General features: G+C 39.3%; 3 protein-coding genes across 6 annotated transcripts in view; 1 reads left to right on the forward strand and 2 right to left on the reverse strand.

Annotated features, from left to right (window-relative positions):
* Positions 1-3,837, reverse strand: part of UMAD1 (UBAP1-MVB12-associated (UMA) domain containing 1) — a 78,439-nt gene extending 74,602 nt beyond the window's left edge. The window contains exons 1-3 of one of the 4 annotated variants that reach the window (XM_032703396.1): positions 3,687-3,837; positions 3,431-3,520; positions 1,902-2,006 (exon numbers count right to left, since the gene is read on the reverse strand). The gene's annotated coding sequence lies outside the window, so the exon portion shown is untranslated. Of the gene's footprint in view, positions 1-1,901; positions 2,007-3,430; positions 3,659-3,686 lie in introns of those variants that run through there. The other 3 variants (XM_032703403.1, XM_032703388.1, XM_032703412.1) reach the window with 3 other exon arrangements.
* On the forward strand, positions 3,708-6,900 carry RPA3 (replication protein A3). The gene is made up of 4 exons (XM_032703424.1): positions 3,708-3,894; positions 4,167-4,241; positions 5,774-5,882; positions 6,377-6,900. Exons 1-4 carry the CDS (start codon positions 3,796-3,798, stop codon positions 6,457-6,459), a joined length of 366 nt encoding a protein of 121 aa, XP_032559315.1. The 5' UTR covers positions 3,708-3,795; the 3' UTR covers positions 6,460-6,900.
* Positions 6,901-9,360: 2,460 nt separating this feature from the next.
* MIOS (meiosis regulator for oocyte development) lies at positions 9,361-22,762 on the reverse strand. Its single transcript, XM_032700582.1, has 11 exons — positions 22,635-22,762; positions 20,369-21,735; positions 20,066-20,164; positions 18,882-19,139; positions 17,511-17,680; positions 15,592-15,657; positions 14,815-14,973; positions 13,943-14,095; positions 12,563-12,767; positions 11,378-11,507; positions 9,361-11,162 (listed from the first exon to the last, which is right to left on the reverse strand). The coding sequence occupies exons 2-11, from the start codon at positions 21,663-21,665 to the stop codon at positions 11,066-11,068; spliced, it is 2,634 nt and encodes an 877-aa protein (XP_032556473.1). The 5' UTR covers positions 21,666-21,735; positions 22,635-22,762; the 3' UTR covers positions 9,361-11,065.
* Positions 22,763-27,106: the final 4,344 nt, after the last annotated feature.

The raw sequence follows: 27,106 nt of genomic DNA on the forward strand, positions 1-27,106 counted from the left end.
GGGTGTTTTTAAAAGCTGTCAGCACAAAATCACAGAAAATACACCCACCATTCAGAGATAGTACTACATTCCTGCAGTCATTTATCCTATATAGCATAGCACTTTTCCCTTCCAGATGGGATTAATTTTATTTCTATAGGAGACCTGAAATTGAATTCACTGCCTAAAGATAAAAATCTCCCTTGGTAGGAATATATTATTCTCTTCTACTCATGTTTCCCCCTCCCCCCCCCCAAAAAAGTGAACACAATCACTGATAGTTAAGAATGCTTTTGGCACCGCTTCAGTCATTAGCAAGTAATAAGCTGTGAACTATAGCAATTCTGTGAGGCTGCAAAAAATATGTTGTCTTTCTGTGAGTCTCTGAGAACATACGTGGCACTGGACAAAGATGAGTTACAGAGCTGCACAAAGGGGTTAATTTATTCCTCCTGCATTTTGTCAGCCTCCTTTGACAAGAACTATGTGTGACCTTTGAGCCAAACCAATACATTAAATCCAATAAAATTTTTCAATGCAATGAAGATCCTAGTATATTTAGCATTACTTTTCAGCCTTTCCTGAATGTTCACAATACTGGAGGAGAATCGTAATTTAATATTAAAAATACCAAAGATGTAGACTAAGGTAAAGAGAGGATGCCCAGGACTACAGCAAAGCAGAATTGCAGTGGCACTGTCAGTAATTACATAAATGATGAAACGAGGACAGAACAAGATACAAAACTGACCGTAAAGAAAGAACCAGAATAATTTCACATCTAGCAGCTTAAGCTATATAATCTATGGAAGAAGGAAACAGAGCATCAGAGCAATTCTCACTTCCATATTACCATCTGCTGTGATTCACCAATAAAGCAGCAATCAGAAAAAGAGCAAGATGTTTACAGCCCTGTACAGTCCTGCTTATCATGAAAACAACCAATTTAAGAGTCAAGAACACGCATGTTGAAAAGATTTCTCTGTGACACCAAAAGAACAGCTTAAAAGCTTTTGGTCTAATGTAAATTATTATGTGAAGAATAAGAAAAAAAAAGACATATAATTTCTTTTCTCTGGCATTAACATTAGTTATAGTCCTTTAATTTGTATTTCTTGAAAACAGAAGAATGGAAACACAAATACAAAAAAAAATGGATATACATATAGCAAAACATTAACAATTTTTTTTGTACTACATAAAATGTTAATATTTATTTTTAAAGTTTTTATAAAATATAAGGAAAGTAGAAATACTAAGAACTATGCAACCCAAATTACCATAGTATAAAAACACTTGAAGAGGCTGAATCATAAAAAATCAGCCACAATCAAGTCAGACAATAAAAGCATAGGTGACAAAGGCAAAGCCAGGACTATTTGTATTAAGTACATCAGTATTAAGACTGATGCAAACATTCAAACCCCTGATAGAAAATGCTAAAAGAGAAAGCTAGGTGTTTATTAGACACAACTCAGTAGGTTGAAATGTACTTCTTTCCCTGCAGTTCTCTTTTGACTGCAAACTTTCAGCAGCTGCTAAATATGATACAGACACAAAATAGTAAGATCTTGTACAGCATTTTTCTAGCAGCTGACCCTTCAAATCTTTCAGCCCTAGAAGAGCCACTGTGCAGCAGCCTGCTGCATCTTGCTCCAATAGCTACATTTATGAGACCTCTCAAGACTCTGAAGATATGCTAAGGAGATGAGGATATTCTCTTGCAGGTAAAATACTGAAAAGGTGAATGGCATAGTGACACTGAGAAGATGACAACCAGCTAAATGTCCTCAAAGATATAACTCTGAGCACTCCCCATAACTTGTTTCCTTGGCAAGCTGACCCAAGCTACTGCCATATAACAACACTAACTCAGCCAACTAACAAAACCCACTTTGCACTGGTTAGCAATATGAACTGACCTGTGGCTGGTTAGGAGAGACAGTCGGCACATGAGCGGTGTTGTGACTGCCCTTTTAAGCCAGAGCAGAGTAAGATTTTCCCAAGTACTTCCTGAAACACCAGTCCTGGAAATGGAAAGAAAATCACAGAACCACAGAATGGCTGCAGTTGGAAGGGACCTCCAGAGGCAACCTTCTCCAACCCTCTGCTAAAGTAGAGCCTTCTTAGGGCTGATTGTCCAGGATCATGTCCAGATGGCTGTTGACTATCTGCAAGGATGGAAAGCACAACCTCTCTGGGCAACCTGTACCAGTGCTTAGTCACTGTGACAGTGACAAAAGTGTTCCCTGATATTCAGGGGGAACCTCTTGTGTTTCAGTTTGTGCCCATTGCCTCAGGTCCTGTTACTGGGCATGACTGAAAAGCGATTGTCTTCATCCTCTTCGCACTCTCCTTTCAGGTATTTACATTCATTAATAAGAGCCCCCTGAGCCTTCTCTTCTCTAGGCTAAGCAGTCCCAGCTCTCTCAGCCTTTCCTCATATGTAAGGTGCTCCAGTCCCTCTCACTGCTGTGACCCTTCTTTGGCCTCACTCCAGTAAGTCCACGTGCCTGCTTGTACCCAGCACTCCAGGCATGGCCCCACCAGTGCTGAGTAGAGGGAAAGTAGCAGCTCCCTCTACCTGCTGGCAACACTATGTCAAATACAGACCAGGATATCATAGTCACCTTTGCCCCAAGACCAACTGGAAGGAACCTCTCCACACAAGGGACAGACAGGGAGAACACATGGATAAAGGCAAGATGTGTGGCAAGTGCCACATCCAGATGCCAGCTCTGTCTTACATCAGTTGCTCTAACCCTGGGGATTGCGCATAAGCTCTTTAATGGTGAAACGAAATGAAATTAACAGAACAGAACAGCTCAGTTGGAAGGGACCTACAGTGATCATCTGGTCCAACTGCCCGACCAGATCAGGGAGGATCAAAAGCTAATGCATGTTATTAAGGGCATTGTCCAAATGCCTCTTAAGCAGTGACAGGCTCAGGGCATTGACCACCTCTCCAGGAAGCATGTTCCAGTGTTGCCTCTTAGTAAAGAAATGCTTCCTAATGTCCTGTCTAAACCTCTCCTGGTGCAGCTTTGAATCATTCCCATATATCCATAGCTCTGAGCAACCTGGTCTAGTGGAAGGTGTCCCTGCCCACAGCAGGGCAATTGGAACTACATGATCTTTAAGGTCCCTTCCAATCCAAATCATTCTGCGATCCAGAGATAGCTACTGACAGCTACTGAGATAGCTACTGGACATCAGGGAGATGAGATCAGCATCCCCCTCTCCACATCCCCTCCAGAGGAAGCTAAAGATAGCAATGAGAGCAATCAGCCTTCTTTTCTCCACACTAGAGAAACCCTAACTCTTTAGCTGTTCTTACAGGACATTCCTTTCCCCAGCTTTGACTCCCTCCTCTGGATGCAGCTGCAGTGCCTATAACTACACAACACTCCAAATGAGGCCACACTAACGATGAATACAGCGGGATAATCACCTCTGCTTGTGCCTGATGCACCCGAGGATGCCTTTCGCCCTCTTGGCTGCGAGTCCACGGTGCTGACTTACACCAGAGGGGAGCCAGCATCTAAAGCGAGAGGGAAAACGGCGGGTAGGGTAAATATGGGCTGTTTACAAGGATTAAGTGCCAGGATACGGGTAAAAGCGGACGGCCGCGTTCCCCGGGTCCCCGCCGCCCTCCCCGCGGCAGCACCGACACCATCGACGCCCGCCCGCCGCCGCCGCTCACCAACCTCCGCCTCCGCTTCCGGGTCGCCTCGGGGAAGGGAAGTCCCGCCCCGCCCGCCCCGTTCCCGGTGCCTCGGTCCCTCCCTCCGCGGAAGGCGGGAAGCGGCGCCGGCGATGGGCGACATCCACGAGGTGCCGCGGCCGCGCATCGCCACCGGGCAGCTGGCGCAGCACATCGGGCAGCCCGTCTGCTTCGTGGGCCGCGTCGAGAAGGTCCGCGACGCGCCCGGCGGGGTGTCGGGGCGGGGATGTGGCTGCCCCGTCGCCCTGGGCAGGGCTGGGGCTCTGTCCGGAGAGTCCGGCGCCTTCCTTGGGGCAGCCCGGCGGCTGCAGCCGGGCCGGGAGCAGGGCGGGGGGCCGACGGATCCTCGGGGGAAGGTCCCGCTGCGCGCTTCGGGATGAGGCGGCCAAACCTGTGGCGCTTCCAGCTGCCTTGAGAGCGCACGGGCCTAATGTCTTATGTAGATTTTAATGTTCTTTTGTAGATTCATCCTACTGGAAAGCTTCTCGTGCTTTCGGATGGCGTAGGGAAGCATACGACCGTGGAGCTGAGCGAACCTGTAAGTTAGGGAATGCTTTCGAAGTACTTAATGTCGCCTCTTGTGGATACCGGAGGGTTTGTCTCTTCTGAAACCTCTGCATGCCTTCCATGTGTTGAGTTTTTAGTCGGGAAAAAAAATATCTCTGTTTCCATTTTCCACCTGTATTTCATTGCCTCTGCTTCTTGCATCTTTCAGCTAGCTTGCAGTCTTACCCATGAACTGCCTTGGTCTTCATTTATTTTCAACTAGTGTTAAGAGACAGAACTCATTCCTTGTCAGACACATCCCTGCCTGGCTGTTTTCTCTTACTCTATTAGTTGTTTACAGTGTAATATATATTCCACTAAATGTGTTTGCTTTATTGTAATTTCACTTTTTCCTCCCATTTTCATATTGTTTTTATAATGAAAAAGACCCAAGAATATGGTATTCCTAAGAATTTTTTGAGTTGACATTGCTACATCCTCTTAGAACACTTGTCATAGCATTCCAGTAAACTTCAGAGATACCTTGAAGCACCTTTCTTAGCAAAAAAAACCCCAAAAAAACAAAAAAAAAAAAAAAACAAAAAAAAAAAAACCAAAAAAAAAACCCCTCCAAGCAATTATTGCAGTGGGTATAAGATATAATGAGAACTACTGAACAAAAATACTGCTTTTCACGTATCACTGAAAGAATAACACCCTGACACTCTCTTCTGTCTCTAAGTATTTTTTTTTCTCTAGCAAATGTTGTAATTAAATATTATTTTTGTTGTGATGGCAAATGCTCTAGCTTGTCTAAGAGCATGTGTATATTTACATCTTTTTCTCAGAATGAATTGATAAATGCTGAGAAATCTTGCCATTTTCCTGTGAAATAATTGTATATGGTCCTCTTAGACTTTCAAGACAGGATTCTCTCCTTGTTGATGAAAAATGCATTTTAATCTGGCACGTTTTTGTCTTATAAATGTGAAGCTTGCTGACTTTAACTTCCAGCTGCAAGAAAATAGCCTTTTTTTCCCCTGTTCAACCAAAGGCTTGCTAGTGTCTTTGTGTTTTGAATACTTACTGACAGATTACTTTAGAAATAATTTCCAAATATATCTCCTGAATCTGGAACACTGGAACTGCTCTCTGGCATGTATGATACCTCCTTAGTTCTTACAGAGTTCTATAATTGACTCAGGATTTAATGCAGTGCATTCAAATCTGGATTCTTCTGCTTTCTGTGTCCTAGATTACTCTCTGTTCAGTGTTTAATTGATACAGTTTTATATACTTATAAACTGTTATCTTCCTTCTGATGCCTCTTCATATGTTTTTTTTTTGTTGGTACTGAATTGGCTATTACAAAACCTGTAAATCTGTAAGTGGGTCAAGGCTTTTGTGGTTTTTTGGGGGGAGGGCAACAGGACCATCCAGTAGTACTCTATTGTTTGACATTAAGCAGAATCTGTCACGAACAAACCATCAGCTGTGGAGAGTTCCTAGCTTAAGTGCTGTGCTCTTAAGTAGAGATAGCAGCTAATTTAGTGTTGCTAATTTCATCTTTGGTATGTTTTCTAGCTAGATGAGGAGATCTCAGGAATTATTGAAGTAGTGGGAAGAGTAACAAATCAGGCAACCATCATGTGTGTGTCATACGTCCAGTTCAGAGAAGATAAAAGTCCATTTGGTAAGTAAGAATACACATTATAACAAGTCCATTTTGAGATCTGAACTCTTCTTCAGTAAATACAAAGGGAGAGCCTGATTACCTTTTCTTACAGACAAGGTCTCTCTTCAAGCTGCCAGATATGGAGCTGGGTGTAGAAAAGGAGTGTCATGAGAAAAGTTCTGTACCAAATGTAGTGGTTTATGGTTAAACTGTAGGGAGTAACTCAAAGCCAAAGCCAGTCTTGATCATTGCCATGCTCTGATTTTTCTCCCACTCCTGACAGTGCAGTTCTCACCTTGGCCTAAACTTACTGTGATTGTGCAGCCACCAGGCCTAAAAATAACCCTCCAGAAAACAAGCAATAAGTGTTGCTGCCTTGGGGAAAATGGGAATTGAGGAAGACTAGGATCACTCAGCTATACTGCTTTAAAATAAGAAGTGCTTTAATGTTGTCATTGACTTCTGGGGAATTTAGCTTATGCATCATAACCATTTTCTTTGCCCTCTTTCAGATCTGGAACTCTACAATGAAGCATTAAAAATTATTCATGAATTCCCTGAATACTTCCCATTTGGTACTGGGAGGAACACTTGATTTTTCTTAGCATATATTTATTGCTTCAGGGGTGACAACAGTACCTGACAGCATGGTAACAGTTGCATTTATTTTCAACAAATATACTGAAAAGATGCTGTTACGTGTGCTAAGTATTGCCAATGAAGATTATTTTCTTTGCAAATGTATTTATTCAGCAAGGAGAATACTTCTGTGGATGTCTTGCTCACTGTGTATATCTAACCCTTTTGCATCCATGAGAAGTGTTCTCTTACAGGATTAGATGTGGCAGAAACAGAAGTTTTGTAAGAATCCTTTTGTTATTAGGAGAGGTTCTAGGATATTTTACTGAAGTAATTTGGTGGGGTTTTACTATAAAGATTTTTAATTTCAGTTGCTTTGATACAAATTTATTGAACAGGGGGCAGTATTTTGGATCTTGAAAATGGTCTCAACCAATAAAAAAGATCTCACACTTAACTATTTGTGTCAGTATTGCTTGTCAGAGTGCTGTTTTCAGTAATATATGGTGACTCCTGTTCTACTTTACCTGAAACTGTTAAATATAACAAAGTGGAATACAAGGTACTTGCCTTTTGCACTGATGTTAAACACTTGGAATATGTCTAGTTTTGGGGATTTCAAGCACAGTTGACTGCCCATCACAACCTTAATTCTTGGTGGGAATCTAAGCAGCAGTACCAGTATTCTGCCAGCCTGTCATGATGACTTTAACAATAGGAACTTCCACACAGTTCCCAATTTTGTTACTATCCAAGCTACTTACACAACTCATAGCAGAATTTTTAACGTCTCTTAAGGTGGCACAATCAAAGTAAAATCAAGCTTTGGATATACGTTCTGTGAATTACTGAAATATTTCAAAGTATTTTAAATAAACCTTAGCCATGTTCATTAAACTTTCATACAAACAGGTTTCAGGTTTAGTAGCTAGATTTAGTGCCTTAATAGGATTGCTAGCTTTGCACTTATTTATAGACGTCTTTTTTCAGTCAAGGAATTTGTTTCAAAGACTTATTAATCAAAATTACTACAAATTGGGGAGATGATCATTTTAACAGGGGATCTATTTTTTAATGCCTCTCTACCTAGAGGACAGACAGTGACACAGTCACTGTCACTAGGAAGGAGGAGGCTTTCTGAAGTAGGAGTCAATCTCATATAGCAAACAAGAACACAAGGTCCATGTGGCACAATACCACACTCTGTCCTGTAGCGCTATCACCACCACTTTTTAGTGCTCAGCAGAATGCAATGTCATTCTTAATAACTGTATGCATGTTTTCCTAGCATTTAGAACTATTTTATTCTATTCTGCTTTAGAAAATTGCTATTTTGTGCATGTACCCAGTCTGTAAATAAAGCAGCCTACCACTAGCTGGCTTTAGTATTTTAGAGGGACCATCCTTGGGTATGAGGTCTTGTGAGTAAATGTTTGAACGTGGCTCCATTGAGTGTGAAATGCCAGTTTCCCTTTGTCAGTCAAGACTCTTCTTGTTCATGCAGTCCCACAGCAGTGAAGGGTGGCTGAGCAAGCGGGACATAAATGAAAAGTAGGGGAAACTTTTAGTTATCTGCTTCTCTACAGACTATCAGGCTGTGGGAATAAATGGCCTACCCTGGCTATGTGGCTGTACTAACCAGACAGCAATGCAAGGAATTGTAAAATATTCTTGGTATTAGAGTAATGCTCAGGTCATATATGCATTTACCAGCATAATTTTCCACTGCCAGCTATTCCAAATACCAAAGGAAAGGCATAACCATGGGGCCTGCTACCTGTCAGCTAGGACTGATGGTTAGCAGGGCCCCAGGCATCACACACACGAAGAAGGTGAGAGAAACTGCCACACTCATAGATAATAAAATGGGAAGTAGTGGCAGCAGGGGTCTCTGACCAAAGGGGAGTCACCAGGGCAACTGCATCATAAACACCAGAGAGGGATGTCACCAAAGCCAGGGCCAGCAGCAGGACCAGTAACGGAAGGTGTGAATAGCTAGTGGCTTCTCTAGGAGGACATGAGGCTGCTAAAAGGCAGGAATCTGGGAGAGGAGAGAGGGGTATGAAATTAATTATGTAATCAGAGCTGACTGAGAAGATCATGTCATTTGGGACAGGACTGCTCCCACCACGTTCCTGAGTGACTTCTGAGATCTGGCACCTTTTTTCAGGGTTCTTGGCTGACCCTGCTCACCTGCTCTGCTGTCCCTGCTTGGGACACGGGCACAACTCGTGTGGTGCTCATGTGTAAACAGCCTGTGCATATGATGATAAAGTGTTTTTACTCAATGAAGGAAGGGAGGGCAGGCTGGAGCATCTAAGGAAATGGAAACAATGAAATGTAATCGGCCTGAGCCACAGGGACAAAACACGTTAGCATGCAAGGCCACCTTCAGCAGATACCAGGGAACAGTAAATATAAAACTGCAGCTAATAAAATGAGTGTAGCTATAGTTTTTGTTAGAAGACAACAAATCACCCCCAAAAGCACAGCTTTATTAATTTAAAAGCAAATCAAGGAAAAAAAATTGGATCATTAAAAAACATACAGCTCTTGCTCTGTAAATTTTGCAAATAGTGTAATTACTAGCCTAAAAGCCTGATTACTATTTAACAGCCAAAGCTGATAGCAAGGCTGTGCCAGAATATGCAACCTCCATAATCCAAAACATTTCAGAGACATGATGAGTATCGAAGTGAGCATGTAATTTAATCTAATGCAACGACAGAATTTGACACAAACAGGTCTATACCTGTTGAGTCAAGCTGAAGATGTTATAGATGAATTTTCTTTCCATAAGAAAGCGAGACATGGCATGGTGGTAGACTCATTCAACCAGAATGGAAATTATCAGGAAAATTTACTAAATTTTCTGTTACTGCAGAAGAATAAAAACACACGTGACACTTAAAAATCCTCATTTCCATAAAACAAAAGCTTTATTGCCTATATTTATATAAATAGGGTACCATACAGTAAGCCCCAGTTTACATTTATAAATGGAGAACATTTTGAAGAGCTCTTCAACAGCAAAATGAAGTGTGCAAAAATACTGGAAAAAGAAATAAATATTCTAACAAGAAAAAAAAAGAATTGCTCTCCTATACCTAAAAGTATCAAGTACCTCTTAGATTTTTAACTTAAAAAAGATTGTTTTCAATTAGGCAAGAATTTTGGATCAGAAAAAATGCAGCAGATTTATTACAACATTAATGCTAAATCAGAAAATGTAGCCCAAAGTCCTGAATGTAATCTTGTATATCCACAAAAAACACTTCCACATTCTATCTTCTTGAAACTACATTGAGCATGTAAAACTAGTGGTATATTACAATATATTCTCTTAAAACATCAATTTTCACAGTCCTGGCAATATAGTACCAGTTTATTGCTAGCATTCCATTTAGTATTTTATAGCACACAAGTGTTAAGTAACTCATATACTATAAATAAACACACACCAAGTAAACTGATGTTATTATCATATACCTTAAAACAGGTTTGGGTTTTTTCCCTAATTTGTGTGAGTTTTGTTGCCTACAAAATCAAGGACAACAATACCAATTAGCTCCTAGCACAAAATACCATTGATGCTCTCTCAAGTTAATAAATAATCTTAATTCCAGCTGGTTACTCATCTAGAACTAGTCTGATCAATTACTTAAAATTGTGCAGCCTTTTGGGAGCAGACTAGTGTCTGCTGGTGACAAGAAGCAGGATTTATATAGGTTGATTCCACACTTTCCAGTATATTTCAGAAGTACGATGAAATCCTGATTATCTCAGAGTCTTCAAATATTTTTGTAGTCAAAACTCAGCATGTAGTTTAAAATAAATATTTACAAGTCTCCAGTCCTTGAGATTTCAGGTCTCCACAGTACTAAATTAATCACTCAACTAAAAACCTCCTATAGTTTATCTGCACTCTGCAGTGAAACGGACACATGACTTCTCACTCAGGGAACTCCTCTCTACAGACTTCGCTAGGAGAGCAAACCCCCAAATTCTTTAGCTGTATAATTCACATCAGCTAGGTATGTAGGCAAATTAAATAAGAGCTTGAATGCAAAGACATTGCTTTACTATGAATAAAACTTGGGGACAGGAAGAAATGGATTTTTCTTTAAAATAAAAACCTTTACAATACAGTTAACAGTAGCATTTTAAATGAAGTTATGAGGAAACCATCATTTGCATACAAGAAAGCGTGATCAAACAATGAACAGAGGAATCCACAGCATCACTTTGTCATCTTCTGAAGGACACTTTCCAAGTGTTTATTTTGAGGGTCCACTTTCACAGCATATAAACACAGCTTTGGGGCTGATCAGCATTATCCTGAAAACTTTACTCAAAAAGGTCTTTGGATTTCAGTAAATCCAAAGAGTCCACAAATCCAGGAGTGCTTTTCTTCAGTCCTCTGAATAAGGACCACACACTACAGAGGCTCACTTCAGGAATACCTGTTTCTACCAAGCACACTCATACACACATAATTTTACTAATTTGATAGCATTTTATTTTTTTTTTCCAGTCAGTAAGTCACAAATGACCTTTGTCTAAAATATATGCTTGGACTACGATGGACATCCATTGGACAGCCACATATTTTCAAACAATATTTATGCCTGGACAGTCTCTGCTGGAATGAGATTCCCTGTTGTATCCAGCTGCATACACTTACAAGAGCAGGCCGAAACTGGGCACTCAGTATGGTCCCTAAGTAGCAATAACAGAAAAAAGAAAAAACAGGTAAAATAATTTGGCAATCTACACATTTAACTATGTGCAGGGGCATAGTATCTCAGAAAAACTCAGCATCATAGTTCAGTTTTATCATTTAAACATTATAATGATAGATACAGCAAAGGAGGAATGTCCTACTCAGTGCAGCACACACATGTGAAATAACTAAGATTTTAACATCAACTTACCTGAACCAGCTCAGCATATGTCCAGCATGTCCACCATGCCTACAGTTGTGACACCAAGTAAACCAGTTGCTGAACTGGGCTAACTTCTTGTCTTTGCTAAGATCCACTTTTTCATCTGACTTGGATCCTCCTGTGCAGAAGCAAACCCACCCCCACAAATACAGCTGTAAATCATTACACTTCATTTATATTTCAGCCCCAGCAACACTATTAAAATAAATTTGAAATTAGGAACATTATGTGAAGAAGCAGCCTGATTTTAAAAGGGAAGTCAGTAAAATTATTAAGAACTGGTGGAATGCCAACACAAGAATTATATTACTGAGCTGTTGTTTCACACCGTACGGACATGCTAAACTTGCCTATTAAGCAAATATTACAGACAAAATGTCTTTCAGAGGTGATTTATGTTTCAGTGGTTGATTTATGTTCCAGTGAATTATGGGCCTGTTCTGCTGCACATGAAATGTTCTGCTTTAGAAAAAAATCAACAAAATCTAACACAGATCAGTGAAAGAATGAGAAGAGATATAAACAGATAACAATTGCACAGCTGTTCATGGCTCTCTAACAAGACTGACTTAAAAATATGGACAAAATCAGTTTCATTTAGATCTTACATAATGCTGAGCCCAAGACATTTAGAACCAAAAAAATTCTAGTTGTAATATTTCTTAGCTGTGACAGCATGACCTATACTGTCTTTCATACTTAGTGACAGAAAGTACACATCAGATTTATTCTCTCTTCCTCTTGCAGCTAAAAATTAATTCATTTACCTTGTAAGATTTATGTAGCATCCCTACAATTCATCTCAAGAAAACACATTCTCCATTTCTTTCAATTCTAAAGCTCACAATACTGACCTCCAGAATACTTGAATCTTTACATCAGTCTAACTATGGAATTTCACTGATGATCTCATTGGGAAAACTGTCAGAACCAAGTAACTGTGCATATTGTCTGACCCCAAAGAACTGAAACAAAGGTTTCATCACAAAATCAGATGGGATATAAACAAGTTCTTAATTATGGTCTTTCTCCCTTCAAAATGATGAATATGAATACTTACAGTATGAGCAAAACTAGAAAAAAAAAGTGCAACAGAAGATCTTCCAACAGGAACTGCTAATGAGGCCTCTAACTACTACTGCAGCTGAGTAACTAAAACCCACTGTGTCATACCTGGACAGCTGGAAACTGGTGTTCCCATATTTATCAAGCAAAGTGCACAGCGAGGAAGGGGCTTACGGCAACCAGGACAGCTTGTAACTTTTGACTTAGTTGGAGAACCACTGACTCCATATTGGCTAAAACCTCGCCCCTGATGAGGAATAGCTGAACAGCTGTAAGAGATTGACTTTCCACAGAAATTGCAACTCACAAACACCTAAAGAGAACAAAAGCCCATTAATTTTTTTGTTTGGTTCCACTTTTGCTACACCTGTGAGTGAACCCATTCAAACTAGTAAACATTTATTTACCAGATATTCTAGCCAAGGAAAGCCAAGGCTACTTGTGAAGGAGTTCTTAACATCTTGGTTTATAGATGTGGCACACAGCTCTGCAGAGTATGCCTTAACAATGTTCATATGTACTTCAAAAGCACATAAAAACATGCACAACTCCTAAAACTTCGAAAGGTATTATTTAAGATAATAAAAAGCTACATCTGCAGTAATGGAAGAAATTAAGTTTACTTACTATATAATTGTCTGGTCTCTCCCTCCTTATAGCAATGTGACTCACTCTACAGTCCCCATCTTAAGGATTATCCTAATATTACTTATCTGCACCCCTCAGGCCGTAAGTTGTGACTTGATACCAAGGAGCACATATCTTAAACTCTTTAGGGGCTATTTGTGTTAACCACATAAGGAAGAAACAATAAACTCAACTCCCTTCCACTTGGAGCAGCACAGATGCAGCTCTCCCCAAACAGTTGTGATGGATACATGAATTAAAAAAACAGCCTTCCTGAGAAATCCTCAGGCCCTAGAACTTGTAATGAAGATACTTAGAAGACATGAGAGAGTAAAAGGTGCTGTGAGTAAAACCATTTTGGCTAAAAATGCCACCAGATGTTAAGAAGATAGCATTTGGGCAGGACGTTAGTTTTTGGGTCAGCTTATGTTCAGAACTGATAATGAAAGTTGTTGCTGTTCACTTTTAGTTCCAGGTTCAAGGGCTTCAAAATAGCTTTGAGGTTTGTTTCAATTAAAACAGAGCAATTTGAGCTAGTTCCCTGGTTTCAGCATCATTTTTACTGACACTGAATTCAGCTTGATGATACATCTCTGATTTTGTTTTTCAACATGTAAGGAAAAAAACTGAAGAGTTTCCAGTTTCCCCAGAAAAAAAGGTGTTGATAAGTCATAAGTTCTGAAAGACCTGTTACTTAAAAGAAGTGACAGGTCCTTGTTTTAGGGCAGCCTTAGCTGAAATCTTTCTTTTGCACACAAACTGTCCTGAAAGCCAAGGTGCAGCCAGCAACTTTTTTTTACGGAAGTGCCATGCCACGTTTCTTTCTGGACTGGTCATACTTCATACAAGAATTACATTTACCTGGGCTAAAGGCTTTGAACTGGGATCCAGCTTACTCCTATGGATATCAAATTCTGCACGTTTATGCCAAAATCTCCAAGCATCTAAGAGATTCCTGTAGTTCTCAATCCAGTACTGAACTCTTTCATCCTTAAGTACATCTGATGGAGAACCCTAAAGCAGGCAGGAAAAAATGTCAGACACACAATACATATTATTCACTTTTTCAAAAGGCTTTACAAAATGCACAAGACACGCGAAACAATACAGTGTAATTTGTCTTGAAGAAGATGAATTTTCTGTGAGTTTGATAAAGGTTTTCTTTGCTCTGCCTCTCTGGTTGAAAATACTTGTGCTGCCACATCCTCCCAAGAACTTGTGTCAGTGAGATGAAGGATTTGAAAGTTTTGTCATATATCACAATCCATATCACTGTTAAGATTACATATGCATTTAAATACTGTGCTGGCAATAGCTGCTACTGTGTAAGGGCCAAGATAAGTCCATCATTAAAAAAACCCAAACCCAGTGCTTACAGACAAACAAAAAACCTCATCTTTGTTCTCCATCAAAATCCTGGAAGGAAAAAAAATAACGAACCTGTCAGGAAACACACCAGCAATGAGGAGGGAAATGAGTATTCCCAGTTTAACTAGTGAAAAGGACAATGATTTCCTTTTGTCTCTTTACCATCTCAACCAGAAGGTGTAAAGACACGTGCTTGTCATTAACACTCAGTGTTTCAGATGACTCCACATAACAGGCCCAATATATATTGTCCCAATTTAACACAGAAAATACTTTTTAGTTCACAAGATTCGGTACTACACTGATAAAGAAACTATGGGGTTTTTTCTCCTCTGTAAAGCTTTATTTTCGAGTGAAACACTAACCTGTAGCATGCAATAGCTTGCTGTCTGGACATCTCCAGTTCTGTCAACATAACTTTCCATCAAGTCAACCCCATCTTTTGTCAGACCTGTTAACAGTATTCCCTCCAAATTCCCAGCCTCCTTCATTTCATTCGTCAGCTTTTCAATAAACCTGTTCAGCTATAAAAAAAATACTTAATTAAATATATAAATATATATGAAAAGAGTGTCTTCTGCTAACAGAATATGCTGCTTGCTGGATGTTACACAGAAAATGTTAAATTATTATACTGTACTGCACTGCATGAAATCAAGTATTTATAATGAACTTTAAGCTTCCTGATAGGAAGTGCAAAGAGGGAAGTTATGTAATCTTTAAATACTTTGGTGAATTTAAAATAAAATGTTCCTGCTGTAAAACCAAACTTTAACTTGAGAGAACATAAGCATCTGGAAATAACTACTGAATAAGTACAAACACTCTGCAGTAAAACAGGTCTACAGGTAATGTAATAGTACTTAAACTACCATGTAATGAATACTAATAGAAAAAACCCAAAACAACAACAAAACCAAACCAAAAAAAATTCCCCGAACCAACCTAGCAAAAACCAAACCAAAAACCAAGCTGAAGGTACAAACTAAAAACCAGCTTATACCATACCTTATAACTACTGTGATGACAAAAGCCAAATCACACATGACTCTACTTCCAGTGTTCGCCCCTCCACCCCAGAGTTTCTTCTCTGAATAAAGACCAGCTTAAAAGTTTGCTTAGAAGTGCAACCACAAACTCACCTGAGCATCATTGAGAAACTTGCAAGCAAATGCCACTCTGTCTCGTACAGCCACATTATTTTCATACTTCAGAGAGAAAAATGGGAACATTAACATCACGTGCAAGTTTCCACTTTTTCAATACATCGTAAAAATCAGAGCATTTCCACTACTGTGTAACTAATACAATGAAACCAACTGTGTAAAAAGAAAACATGGCATCTGAAGAAAGCTGACACTAAGTATATCACCATAATCTTATACTCAGATAGAGGTATCAGAGGAAGACTGGAGCTACTGGAACAGTCTGTACAAATGGCAGGAAGGCCTCCTACAACACATCCTCCATGGTTTACGAAACTCTACAAAAAGAAACTTTGCAAGTCATGTAGAGCTGGGCTTAGTGCTTGTAGCACAAATAGCCAAGAGTCTCACCAAATCACAGGCAGAAGAAAAACAAACCACTTTCATATTTACAAAATCTCCTGCTAATTCCTCTCTTCCTTTTCACCCTACTCCTTTATCCAAAACCCACAGCTGTGTGCTTATATAGTCGATCAGGGACTAACATATCAATTTCCACGCCAACTCTGTAATTTACTAATAAAACTTTTTGACTGTGAACCCTCTGACTTTTATTGTTCCTTTTGACCAATAAGCATTTATGAATCTTAGGTGCCTTCCTTCCCTTAAGGGTGAGTAGTCACATTTATCATATTTGCAAAATAACTAGCCTAACCACTCAATTCCTTCCTAAAATTGCAAATAAAAATTAACAAAGTAAACAAAACACCCCATGCAAACAAAAACTAACTCCAAACACCCAGAACATGAATTTCTCAGAAGTATATTGACACTCGAGGTGCAATATTTTCTGCTTTTTAAGCCTTTTACTAGATGAGATACTGAAGAAAAAAAGTACTGGACTAGATTAATTCTGGTACTTAGCTATGTCCACACTTTTCCCTCTTGATATCCCCAGAACAGAAACTGTGATTGACATTGCCAAAACAAGATGTGCTTGACAAAAGTCTCTTTCATGCAAATTTCAACAAGTCTTACTGAAGGAAAAATTAAAATAAAAACAAACAAATAACACCTTATGATCAGTGAGTTTCCAATTCATCAATAAAAAACTAGAAAATTACTACCAGAGAACAAGAATACTCTCTTTTAAAGAGAGAAAAAAAGACTGAGGTTTCTCTCCTCTGGGATTCTAATCTTTTATTTATTTTATTACTGTAAAAGCATCATATTATGGCAACTTTGTTTTCAACAGCTTTGGGCCAATTATTCTGTTGCATTACAGGAGTCCTCCCTTGGGCTAAATAATTCCTGCTGATTCAAGTACTTCTGTTGTTCGCTAACCAAGAATCAAGTATGTTACTCCTCCAAAGATTCAAAGTATCTCATGATTAAAGATTTAGTTTGCTCTTCACATGGCAATTCTGTATCAATTTCAGATGTGAAACTGCTCTGCTTACCTTCCTACACAGTGAAATTATTTTAACAAGTAAATAAGGAAAAATAAAATACAATTCAGTGCAAATATAGCTTGATGAAAGTTCTGCAAACTCCCCTGCATTTATTCAGCTTTTTGCAATTCCATTATTAACCTCTCTCCCCTTTTAACCCACTGTTTAAATTATTTTGATAATGTATTTCTAGTAATTTAATAACTCCATGCCAAAGATAAAATCCCTCTAAAAAATGTGTGAACTATAATGGATATTTTGGCTGGTTATGCATGATTTGTTCACTAACGCAACATTCGCTAATATGAGATGTCTGTTTAGAAGAAACAAATGCTATTTGCCAGCATCAGGATAAAAGAATATATTCTAATCTGATTAATTCATGGAGTATACAGCACTTCCCCTACATGTTTCTATAAGCACCTATTACACAGAGGAATTTTAACCTAACAGAAATTTACTCACCAGAACACCGTCATATGAACCAGATTCACTTGTCAGGAAAGCAAACATTGCACACAAGTAGGGATTGTTCAACTGCAGTCTCAGAGTACTGCACATTTCTCTCCAAAGTGAGTTCTTCTCATCTGTGTAGCCTGACAGAGCCATTGCTACTACGTTAAGGTTCAGATCACCTGATTAATGAAAAGCAATCAGTGAAACAATATTATTCAAGTTAAGGACTTAAAAAAATCCAGTTAAAACTGTAATTGAAAGCATCCATTTAAAATGCAATGTTTTGTCAGGATACAAGACAAAATGCAGTAGAATTAACACTAAAATAAATGTGCATACTCTAGCATGTATGTACTTGTTTCTGCATTAAATGCCTCTGTTCAGGTAAGTTAACATCTCTAAAAGTCACAAGCCCACACGCACAACAGCCTCATTACATTTCAAACAACATCACACTGGTTCTGGTATTACGAAATAGCTATCAAAAAAGATTGTCATTATCATAATTCATATCCAGAAGAAGTGAAAACCAGGATTGTATATCCAGCCATCTCTTAACAGATCTAGCTGGAGGACGACAATGTTATATAGCAGTTTCAAGTTAAGAAGTTTCCTAAAACATGAAACTATTTCATCTAAATATTCATTCTGTCAGAAAGTTCAATTTTATTCCTGAATTTGAAGATAACATGTCTTCAATCTGAACCCCTCCATGAAAAGCAGAGACAGATACTCATACCCCCACTAAAAGGGGAAATATTAAATATAAAGGAATCTTTAGAGCTTGTCTTGTCTTACCTACCCACTTTAGTGGCATGATAGTCTTTCTGATTTAATAGAGAACACAGATGCAAAGCAGTGCTGTAGGAGGAATACTGGTAAGAAAACAGAACAAAGCCACTTCCATCTCCTGGCTCCAGTATCTTAACTTTTCCATCACACACCGCAACTCTTAACAGATATTACCCCAAAACAAATGTTTTCTGCAGATCCCAAACATTATGTTTTAATTATTCCACAGCCATTGCACTGGCAATACAGCCCAACAGAAGCAGATTTACATGACATCCAGCCAAGAAGCAAATCCATTAAAGTAAAAGAATCCCACTAGTTCTGAATGTATGTCTCTCTGGGGTTTGTATCAGTAAGAAATTCTGAAACATCTGATCTATTTTAATTAGACAGTATGACATATGGTAGTCTGAGGAGCGAAATACCAGGATTGTCAGATTCTCAAGATCCAATACAACTGCTTCAAGTAACAACTTTATAAGGCAACAGGCATCTCTTCCATACTATCTTCCATAATTCTGTTAATAGAAAAAAAATCTACTACTCTGATATAGTGCCAAAATAGAAGACACTAAACACAATACGCACCTTTTCCTGAGATAGCCCCTTTATGTAGAATTTGTATTGCTCGCCGTATGTCCAAGTTGAAAAGTGCTACAGCAGCAGCTCGTTCCCAGTCTCCTTCCTGTTCCAATGAATTTAGAAAAGGTTCCACATCTAAGTCTGTTCCCTTCTTTATCCACCCACAGAGCTGCAAAGCCAAGTATCGCTCCTCACTCAGATATTGAATAATATCTGCCTGTCTATCAGATCCACTCCTGCTGTGCCTGAGGTTCTCTGTTGTTCCTAGAAATGGGAAATAAGTTAAATTATGCTTAAATCACAATTTACATTGCAATCACAAGACGAGGCTTTCATTTCAATCATAATGCAGAGTGCAAAAGCTGAGTGTTATTTTTCAGTACTTTAAATTAACAGTGCTTACAACTCCACAATAAGGAGCAGCATACACAAAATTATTTTGATCTGCTAAAAAAAAAATGTACCTAAACTTGACACACATTCCTCACTAAGATTTTTTTTGTTTCCTCTACCTCTTGTTACAGTTGACAGGGCTTTTCAGTATGTTCAAAATGAAAATACATAATACACAGTCAAGCACCTGCTCTACCAGTTTTCTTCTTAGCCAGCATCAATGTGCTAGAAGCTTTCCCACCACTGAAGACTTATTTTTTGCTCCAAGGAGCATATATATTAAAAAGACATATAATGAATAGAGAAGACTCAAATAATAGATTATACTAACAAAAACTTCAGTGAGCATGAGAGGCAGAATGTGATACACCAGGGGCAATTACCACTTCAGAACAGGACAGCTTATCTAAACACAGTTGTGCAAACGTACTTAATACATTAGCAGTAACTACAGTAAAGTCACATTCCTAGAATTATATCCAGATGTAGAGCTTTAGAAAATAAAATAGTCTTGTGGGGAGCAAGAATTCTCAGTGCCATAGCCAAAACTCACTATGTTTGAAATAGTTCAAAGATTTATCTCTGAGGATATTATGCTTTTATGATTACTGAACACTGAAAATTCTGGAAATTACTGTAATATAAACTGTTAACTGACATTATTAATACAAAAACAGAAATACTTTGTTTCAATATTTTTAAATAGCCTTTTTGGACAATTATTAAAGATAGACCAATGAGTGCATCATTCTGCAAACATACTACAACAGAACTTAGCAAAATTAGAACATTCTTACCCAAAGATGACTTCACAATTGATTTAATGCCAGCATAAACTAAGGGACCTTTGTTTCCTGTAAGTTTTTGATCCATATCTTCAGTATACTGCTTCATAAGTATTTTCATGTATAGGAAGCTTAATTTTTCTCAAGTGTTTGAAAAATTGTTTTTAAAAATTTAAGGTCACATCCTGTTAACATGCAAAGCATTTACAGGATGTTACATTATATTTAAAGATTTTAATGCATTTCATATAAGTGATTTACATACAAAGGTATATTACTTCTTTAGGACAGAAACTACAGTAAAATAAAGGATATAATGCAGAGTGTACCAAAGTGATTTCAGCTGAGGATCTTCATTTCCAGCTAGGAGGTGATTTCTCCAAACTTGTTCAGTATCAAGACCATACCTTGACAGAGCTCTGAGCCGCATTTTGGTTGCTATGTCTTTTTCCAAGGAACTAGCCTTTCCTTCTTCTGTACACTCATATAAATGTCGTCCACAAGCCCACATTAAGGATGTCACTGGACTCCATGCAAGAGAAATTCTTTCAAAAACTGTGAAGTCAGACATAGTCCTGTTGGGGGTCACTACTACCATTCGATTTTGACTTGTGGGATGCCAGGCAAAGGAAGCAATGTAATTTTCACAAGGTTGGACACTTCTTTCAATTATTGTTGGCTCAGTTTCATCTCCAATAGGGGTGGGAGTATGCTGCATGTCATACAGCCTAATGATATTACTATCCCTTGTCAAAGTAGCTAACAGTCCAGTTCTTGTTGGACACCATGCAACTTTCGTTAAGGGTTTTGGTTGCTCTGTCAAGGTTAAAACAGGTTTTTCAAACTTTCTTAAATCCCATATGGCAACCTGACCTTCATAGAAGGAAGCTACACGATCATGGAAATACGGATCAACAGTCACTCCCTGGACAGCCTTAGTGTTTACAAATATTTTTTGGCTTGTGTTCCTTAGATCGAAGATAGCCAGATTTCGATGCATTCCAGCTAACAGCAGCTTCTGATCCCGTGGAAGCCAACAGAGAGAGAGACAAGCATCATTCTGTCCTAATTCATACAGTGGCTTTGTTACTACCAGTCCTGATTCCGTATCGCCTGCTGAAAGTCTTACTTTCTCTGTAGCAACTGCAGTCTCTGGGGCATATTTGCTACTGATATCCCAGATCAGCACTGAAAAGTCAGCCCGATGTTTATCTAAGCCAGCAGCCAGCCAATTGCTATCCAGTGGATTCCACGCCAGGGTATTACACTGCCGCGCGTGCTTGGGAACAAACTCTTTGCCGATCAAATCTTTAGATTTTGAGTTGTGATCCTGACCAAGGCTGGTAAGTACCACTCGGCCATTGGCCTGTCCAACAGCAAGGAGACATTCGGGATCGTACTTGGGATACCAGGCCACACATTTCATGTAGGGCGTATCCGAGTTTATGGACAGCAGCGTAGCCGTAGTTTCTTCTGACAGCCGCAAGGACCCTGCCTTGAGTTCTGAACTCATAGCAGAGTCGATGTGATAAAGGCTCAGTTCCGAGTCACACACAACAAATCTGTCAACATGGTGCGGGGCCCACAGAATATCAGGTTTGGAGCCACTCATGGTTGGGGTAAACTCGTGCACAATCTAAGCTCTGGTAAGAATATTCAGGTGATATCCATGCATATGAAAACTGTTGAGAAAATAATTTGTAGGAACATTATCAAAACCCAAGTTCTTTTGCAATTTGAGTTCATCACTAAACAAATAAAAATATGAATGACTTTTAGCCCAGGGGTTTAAGACGTAACACGTTTCAGGCCAAAACCTTAAGCATTCTCTGCATTACATCATTTTCCTCACAGTACACTTTGCTGGCATGAAGCTACTAAGACAGAACCAACACAGCCACCTACAAACTGATGACAACAGGATTTGCTGTGTTTACAAACTCCACACCAGTGTTAAGCAAGAAGACATTAACCAAGATGGGATGTGGCACAATTCATGGGTGGGATGCTGGGAAGGAGCCACTCCCTCAAACGTCTAGAAGAGAATTTCTCTCCCTAATTGAAGGGCATTAGCTGACAAAAATTACAGTCTGTCTGTTTTATCTGAAGCCTGCTCCACAGCCTAGAAAGGCTTGCTCTCTTTGAAGGTTTCTATAGAAATACAACTTGTCATCTTATTGTATAGCTCCTGATGCCACCTCCTTCCCCAATGTAACCTTGTCTTCCTTCGTATCTGGTCCAGCAACATTCAAAAAGGTTTAACATCACTCTTAAACTCCATCTACACTCTCAGTAGCTTCATGCCCAGAATCACTACGCATGCTCACCTACAAACAAATCCCACAAACGTCTTTTATAACTGGGGAAAGAGACATGCTGGATTGGGAAGTATGAAAAGATAGCGGTATTTACTTTCCCCGGGCCTGTGTGTGCCTGCCCGTCCTCCACACCGCCCGGCTTCTACGAGCTCCGAGGGGCGCAGGGGCCCCTCCGCAGCCCCTTCCCGGCAGGAGCCGGGACGCTGCCACCCTCCTTCTCTCCCTCCTTCCCACCTTCCCGGGCGCGGCAGCTGCTCACCCACCCCGTGGGACCCTTCAGTACCTCCACCGCCGCCGGCGAGAAGGGGTGGGGGAGAAGGCGGGGACCCGGCGGCCCCGCCGCCCAAGGGGAAAGCACGGGAAGCACACGCGGGTTTCCGGCGGCGGGGTCGCTGCGGAAGGAAAAAAGCGGCAGTTCCGGCGCACGCGGCGGCGGGAAACGGGAAGGGGAAAGGGAAGCTCCGCCTGGCGCGGGGCGCGGCCGTGACGCACTTCCGTCCCCCGGCCGCGCTCTCCCATTGGCCGCGGGAGCCCCGCCCTCCCCGCGCGCCTTGGAGCCCCGGGACGGGTCGCCCAGGGAGGGCGCAGAGTGTCCGGACCTCGGGCTGGTCCGGAACCGTCAGGATGCAGTCCTGTGCCATGTGCTCTAGGATGACCCTGCTTGAGCAGGGAGGTTGGACCAGATGACCCGTTGTGGTCCCTTCCAACCTGACCCACCCTGTGATTCTGTGACTTTAAAGATTTCCAATTCCAGCCACCCCCCCGCCTCCCCATGGGCAGGGACACCTTCCCCTGGACCAGCTCCGCAGAGCCCCATCCACCCTGGCCTTTGACACTTCCAGGAATGTGGCGTCCGCAGCTTCTATGGGCAACCTGTGCCAGTGTTTCACCACTCTCACAGTGACGAATTTCTTCCCCATATCCAATCTAACCCTACCCTCTGTTTCTGGGGCTCTACTCAAGTAGCCAAAGCATGGGGCTTTGGGACTCCATTTCATCTCCAGGAAACCTGTTCCAGTATTTGACGGAACTCAGAGTCATAAAGTTTTCTTACTTATAAACTACCTGGAAGGAAAAAAATATATATATTTCCTTGCTCCTATAGTATTAGAATTTCATAACCTGCTTTTCTTCAAGCCGCGGAGATGTGAATTTTAACCTTTTCTCCTTTTGTTTATAATGCTCTTCAAACTTGTCCGAAATAAAAATTACAAGCTGAAGTATTAATTGGACAATTTCAAATTCTCTCTGAATAACTTCCTTCTTCATATTGAAACTAATATTTGGTCTGGAAATATTTAAATATCACATTTGTATTTATTTATCACTGTTAGAGTCAGGATCTTAGTTCCTTATTTTAGCTGCTTCTCTTATTTCTTTCTTTTCTCAGAAAAGAAAGGGAATGCATACTCTTTGGCTTCCTTATTAAATATTTTCCTATTTTTTCTTTTGAATTACAGTAAATAATTTGTAATGGGGTTACCAGTGTTTTTATAGCTTTTCAAAAATTTTTAAGGAAAATGTATGATAAAGTACTGTCTATCCATCTTTTCAATAACCGCCCTGTGTTCAGTGCCTTCAGTTTAAAAAATGTGGATTGAGTGGCTTTTAATATCGTTTGTGTTAATGTCTGTTTTCTGTTTTTTCTTGTCTCTAAACATACTGGAGAATTTGTGTCATCCAAGAAAACTACATTTTGTATGTTAAATTTTCATGGCGTTTATTAATTTAAGCCACAAAGGTGATATAACGGTACAACAACTAGTTGGCTTAGATTTCATTCTAATATTCCTTCAATTTTAAAAGCATTTTCCCCTATAAAACCAGCCTTTTTTTCCCCCCTTAACAGTGGTAATCTTTAGGTACTCAGCAGTTTTTTTGATAAATAAAAAAGGCCAAACACTGTAGAAAAAAATAAGAGTAGTTCAAATAGAGTAGCCTATCATATATCAAAGGCAAAATTGGCAGCCTGTATTTTCATGCTTATCTTTTTCATTTTTCATCATTCCATTTCCTCTGCTACTGTTGAAGTGGGACATAGTGACTTTTTCACATCTGTTTCAAATAATCACCTGCTGGTTCTTTTTATGACAAAGATGAAATTCAGTTTGTATGTTCCTAACATTTTACCATGGGAAAGCATGCAAGTTTAGTTTATGAATTTAGCTAACATTTGCAATAACCACATCATCTAACTTTGATTTTAAGAGTAAGTTCTTTAGGTGCTAATGAATCAGTAGCTGAAGTATCTGAGATCTCATTTCTTGAGTCCTAATGATGGTCTAAATACACTACTAGCATATACACAAACTACAGAAAGGGTGTTTCCTGTGTCTTTGGCACAAGAGAGATTCAGAGAAATTTAAAAATGAAAAATTGTATTTTGAACCAGTAAATGCTGTTACTCCAATGACAGGTACAAAGCAAGTTAGTAGAAACACAAGCTATTTAGTGTTTCAGAATGCACAATATTTTTTGTAGGCACGAAATGGCAACACAACAGATACTTCACTGTCTGCACATGAAAACTTAGGTCGTCTTTGCTTTAGGCTGTCAGTGAAGTAAAAAAATTGCAAAAATTATTCTAAATTGGAATTTTCGGTGTTTTTTTGAGGGGGTTTTATGTGTTTGGCTTTCTTTTAAGGACAACGAGGTGAGCCTGGTCCAAAAAGGAATTGTGGCATTTCAGGAACTGGACTGCCACGAAGTAATGTGAATCTATTTTAAACAATTACTATTTTAATATTTGCTCACTTTTCTGATAAATATAAGTAATAATTTACCTTAAAACTAATGCAAAACATTTCTCAGGTCAGTATTACATGTGTTCCTAAGTGACACAACAAGGCTGTAATTTCAATTCTCTGACAGCTCAGAACTGTACTTATTTCAGCAGATTACACTACCTTGCTGGCACACTCACTAATCACTTTTAACTTCCATTGATTTTGTAGTGCTCAAAAGATCTATGTGTCAGGTACTGGCGTTCCCAATCTGGGTATTCAAAAGAGAGGAATGTATGAAACAAGTATTTAGTTTGTCAGGATCAGGTAAGAACTAAGGAGTAAAACCAGTTTGTTCTTCCAGGAGATATCCTCCCTCCTTGAAGCCTTGTACTGTAGTCTTTTAATATCTTAGTCTCTAGCTTTCACCTTCTATTAGAAGGACAGAAATGTTTTGCCCAGACAGTAGCCTCATTTACCAGGTGTGTACAGATTAAATGCTGAATGAGTCACCCAGTGTGACTATCATTACGTCATTGTGCATTATCATGTAGATACACCAGAGGGCAGGATTTAGATACCATTAATATCTTAATAGCTTACATATTCAGCAATTAAATGATCCTTTTGATACACTTATTGCAATCTGGTTTTAAAAAGGCATGTAATCATGACTCTATTTGCACAGTGTATGAATAACAATGGTGCTGAATTAAGATCTATCTAGTATTAGGAACAGTGATTTTTAAAAACCTTTTTAAATATTTACTTCAAATTGCATCTATTGGTGATGTCTCCTAGCCAGAGGAAAAAAATCTACCATTCTTTGTAGTAATTATTGTCACTCTTATTGAGTGAAGAGCACACTGGGGGAAAAAATATAAATTTAAGGCAGTGAGTTTTGATTGATATCATCAACCAAGCTTATCCATAGTGTAAGTCCTTTGACACTTTACATTTATGTACTCTAGAATAGTCACCTACTTTCATACTTTTATAGATCTGTATCACATGCACATTCAGTTGTGGCTTTTCAAGCAACAGAATCATAATTTACTTTGTCTTCATACACAAGCTATCTTTTTTCTTTATGAACTCTCTCTTTTTATTTCTTCTTTACTATTTTTGAGTTGCAGTAATGAGAATAGCAGGAAATATTCAAGAAGGGCAGGTATGTACCAGGAGAGAAAGCCAATACATGACTTTTTCCAATAGAAGAAGTGACTTAACATGAATACAGGAACTAAAGGCTTTTAACCTGAAATTCACTAGCAACATAAAATGAGTTTTACATATAAAACTTCATACTGCAGACCAGAGCTTTAGTACGGTCATGTAATGGGTGCATTTAGACAGATTCAGTAGTCATGGGAGCTGTAGGTACTGAGCATCTGGTTCAGGGCAACCATTGGAACACTGATGTACTAAAAAGCTTTGCAAGAAGTATTACTGTTAAAAACAATGCTGTAAATTTGGAGTCATAACTTCTGTCGGATTTGATTTCTAAGTGAGTACAAAGCTATGAAAATATATACAGACAAGACTAGTGAAAAAAGAAAGCTTTGAATTGTAAATCAACAATCCTGTAATGGAACTGTCAAGATTCTTACTGTACTTCCAAAGCACAGTAAGTAGTGAAGAAGAGCTTAGGCTGTGGCCGGAGACCAATTACACACAACATGCAACAGATTTAGAGATTTTCTAGCCAGAGAAATAAAACCAAACTTGACCTCATTGCTATCCAAATACTTGATGTTTGTCAGAACTACCAGGTTATATGTGTATTTGACCAGACAAATTGTTATGTCTAAAAATCACAAATATTAACATTTTCTGATCTCTACCAGATGAGAGTCATGTTTGCAGGTCCCCCCCAAAAAAGATTTCCACATCTGGAAATCTATTCACTCGGTTCTGTTTTGGCACATATCAGCAGATAAACCTTGCTGACTGCTGGAAAAAGTATTCTTCCATAGCTGATGATCCGATAGGCTGTCTACAAGTCTTGATCT

The sequence above is a fragment of the Chiroxiphia lanceolata genome, chromosome 1 (assembly GCF_009829145.1).
Source record: "Chiroxiphia lanceolata isolate bChiLan1 chromosome 1, bChiLan1.pri, whole genome shotgun sequence".
Taxonomy (NCBI): domain Eukaryota; kingdom Metazoa; phylum Chordata; class Aves; order Passeriformes; family Pipridae; genus Chiroxiphia; species Chiroxiphia lanceolata.

Excerpts from the sequence above, each read along its gene's own strand:
- RPA3 (XM_032703424.1), top strand. The coding sequence starts at position 3,796 with ATGGGCGACATCCACGAGGTGCCGCGGCCGCGCATCGCCACCGGGCAG. Across the intron at positions 3,895-4,166 it reads TCGTGGGCCGCGTCGAGAAG|ATTCATCCTACTGGAAAGCT; the intron begins GTCCGCGACGCG and ends GTTCTTTTGTAG. Across the intron at positions 4,242-5,773 it reads CCGTGGAGCTGAGCGAACCT|CTAGATGAGGAGATCTCAGG; the intron begins GTAAGTTAGGGA and ends TATGTTTTCTAG.
- MIOS (XM_032700582.1), bottom strand. The coding sequence starts at position 21,665 with ATGAGTGGCTCCAAACCTGATATTCTGTGGGCCCCGCACCATGTTGAC. Across the intron at positions 15,658-17,510 it reads GTTCATATGACGGTGTTCTG|TATGAAAATAATGTGGCTGT; the intron begins GTGAGTAAATTT and ends TTCTCTCTGAAG. Across the intron at positions 14,096-14,814 it reads CAAGCTATTGCATGCTACAG|GGTTCTCCATCAGATGTACT; the intron begins GTTAGTGTTTCA and ends TGCCTGCTTTAG.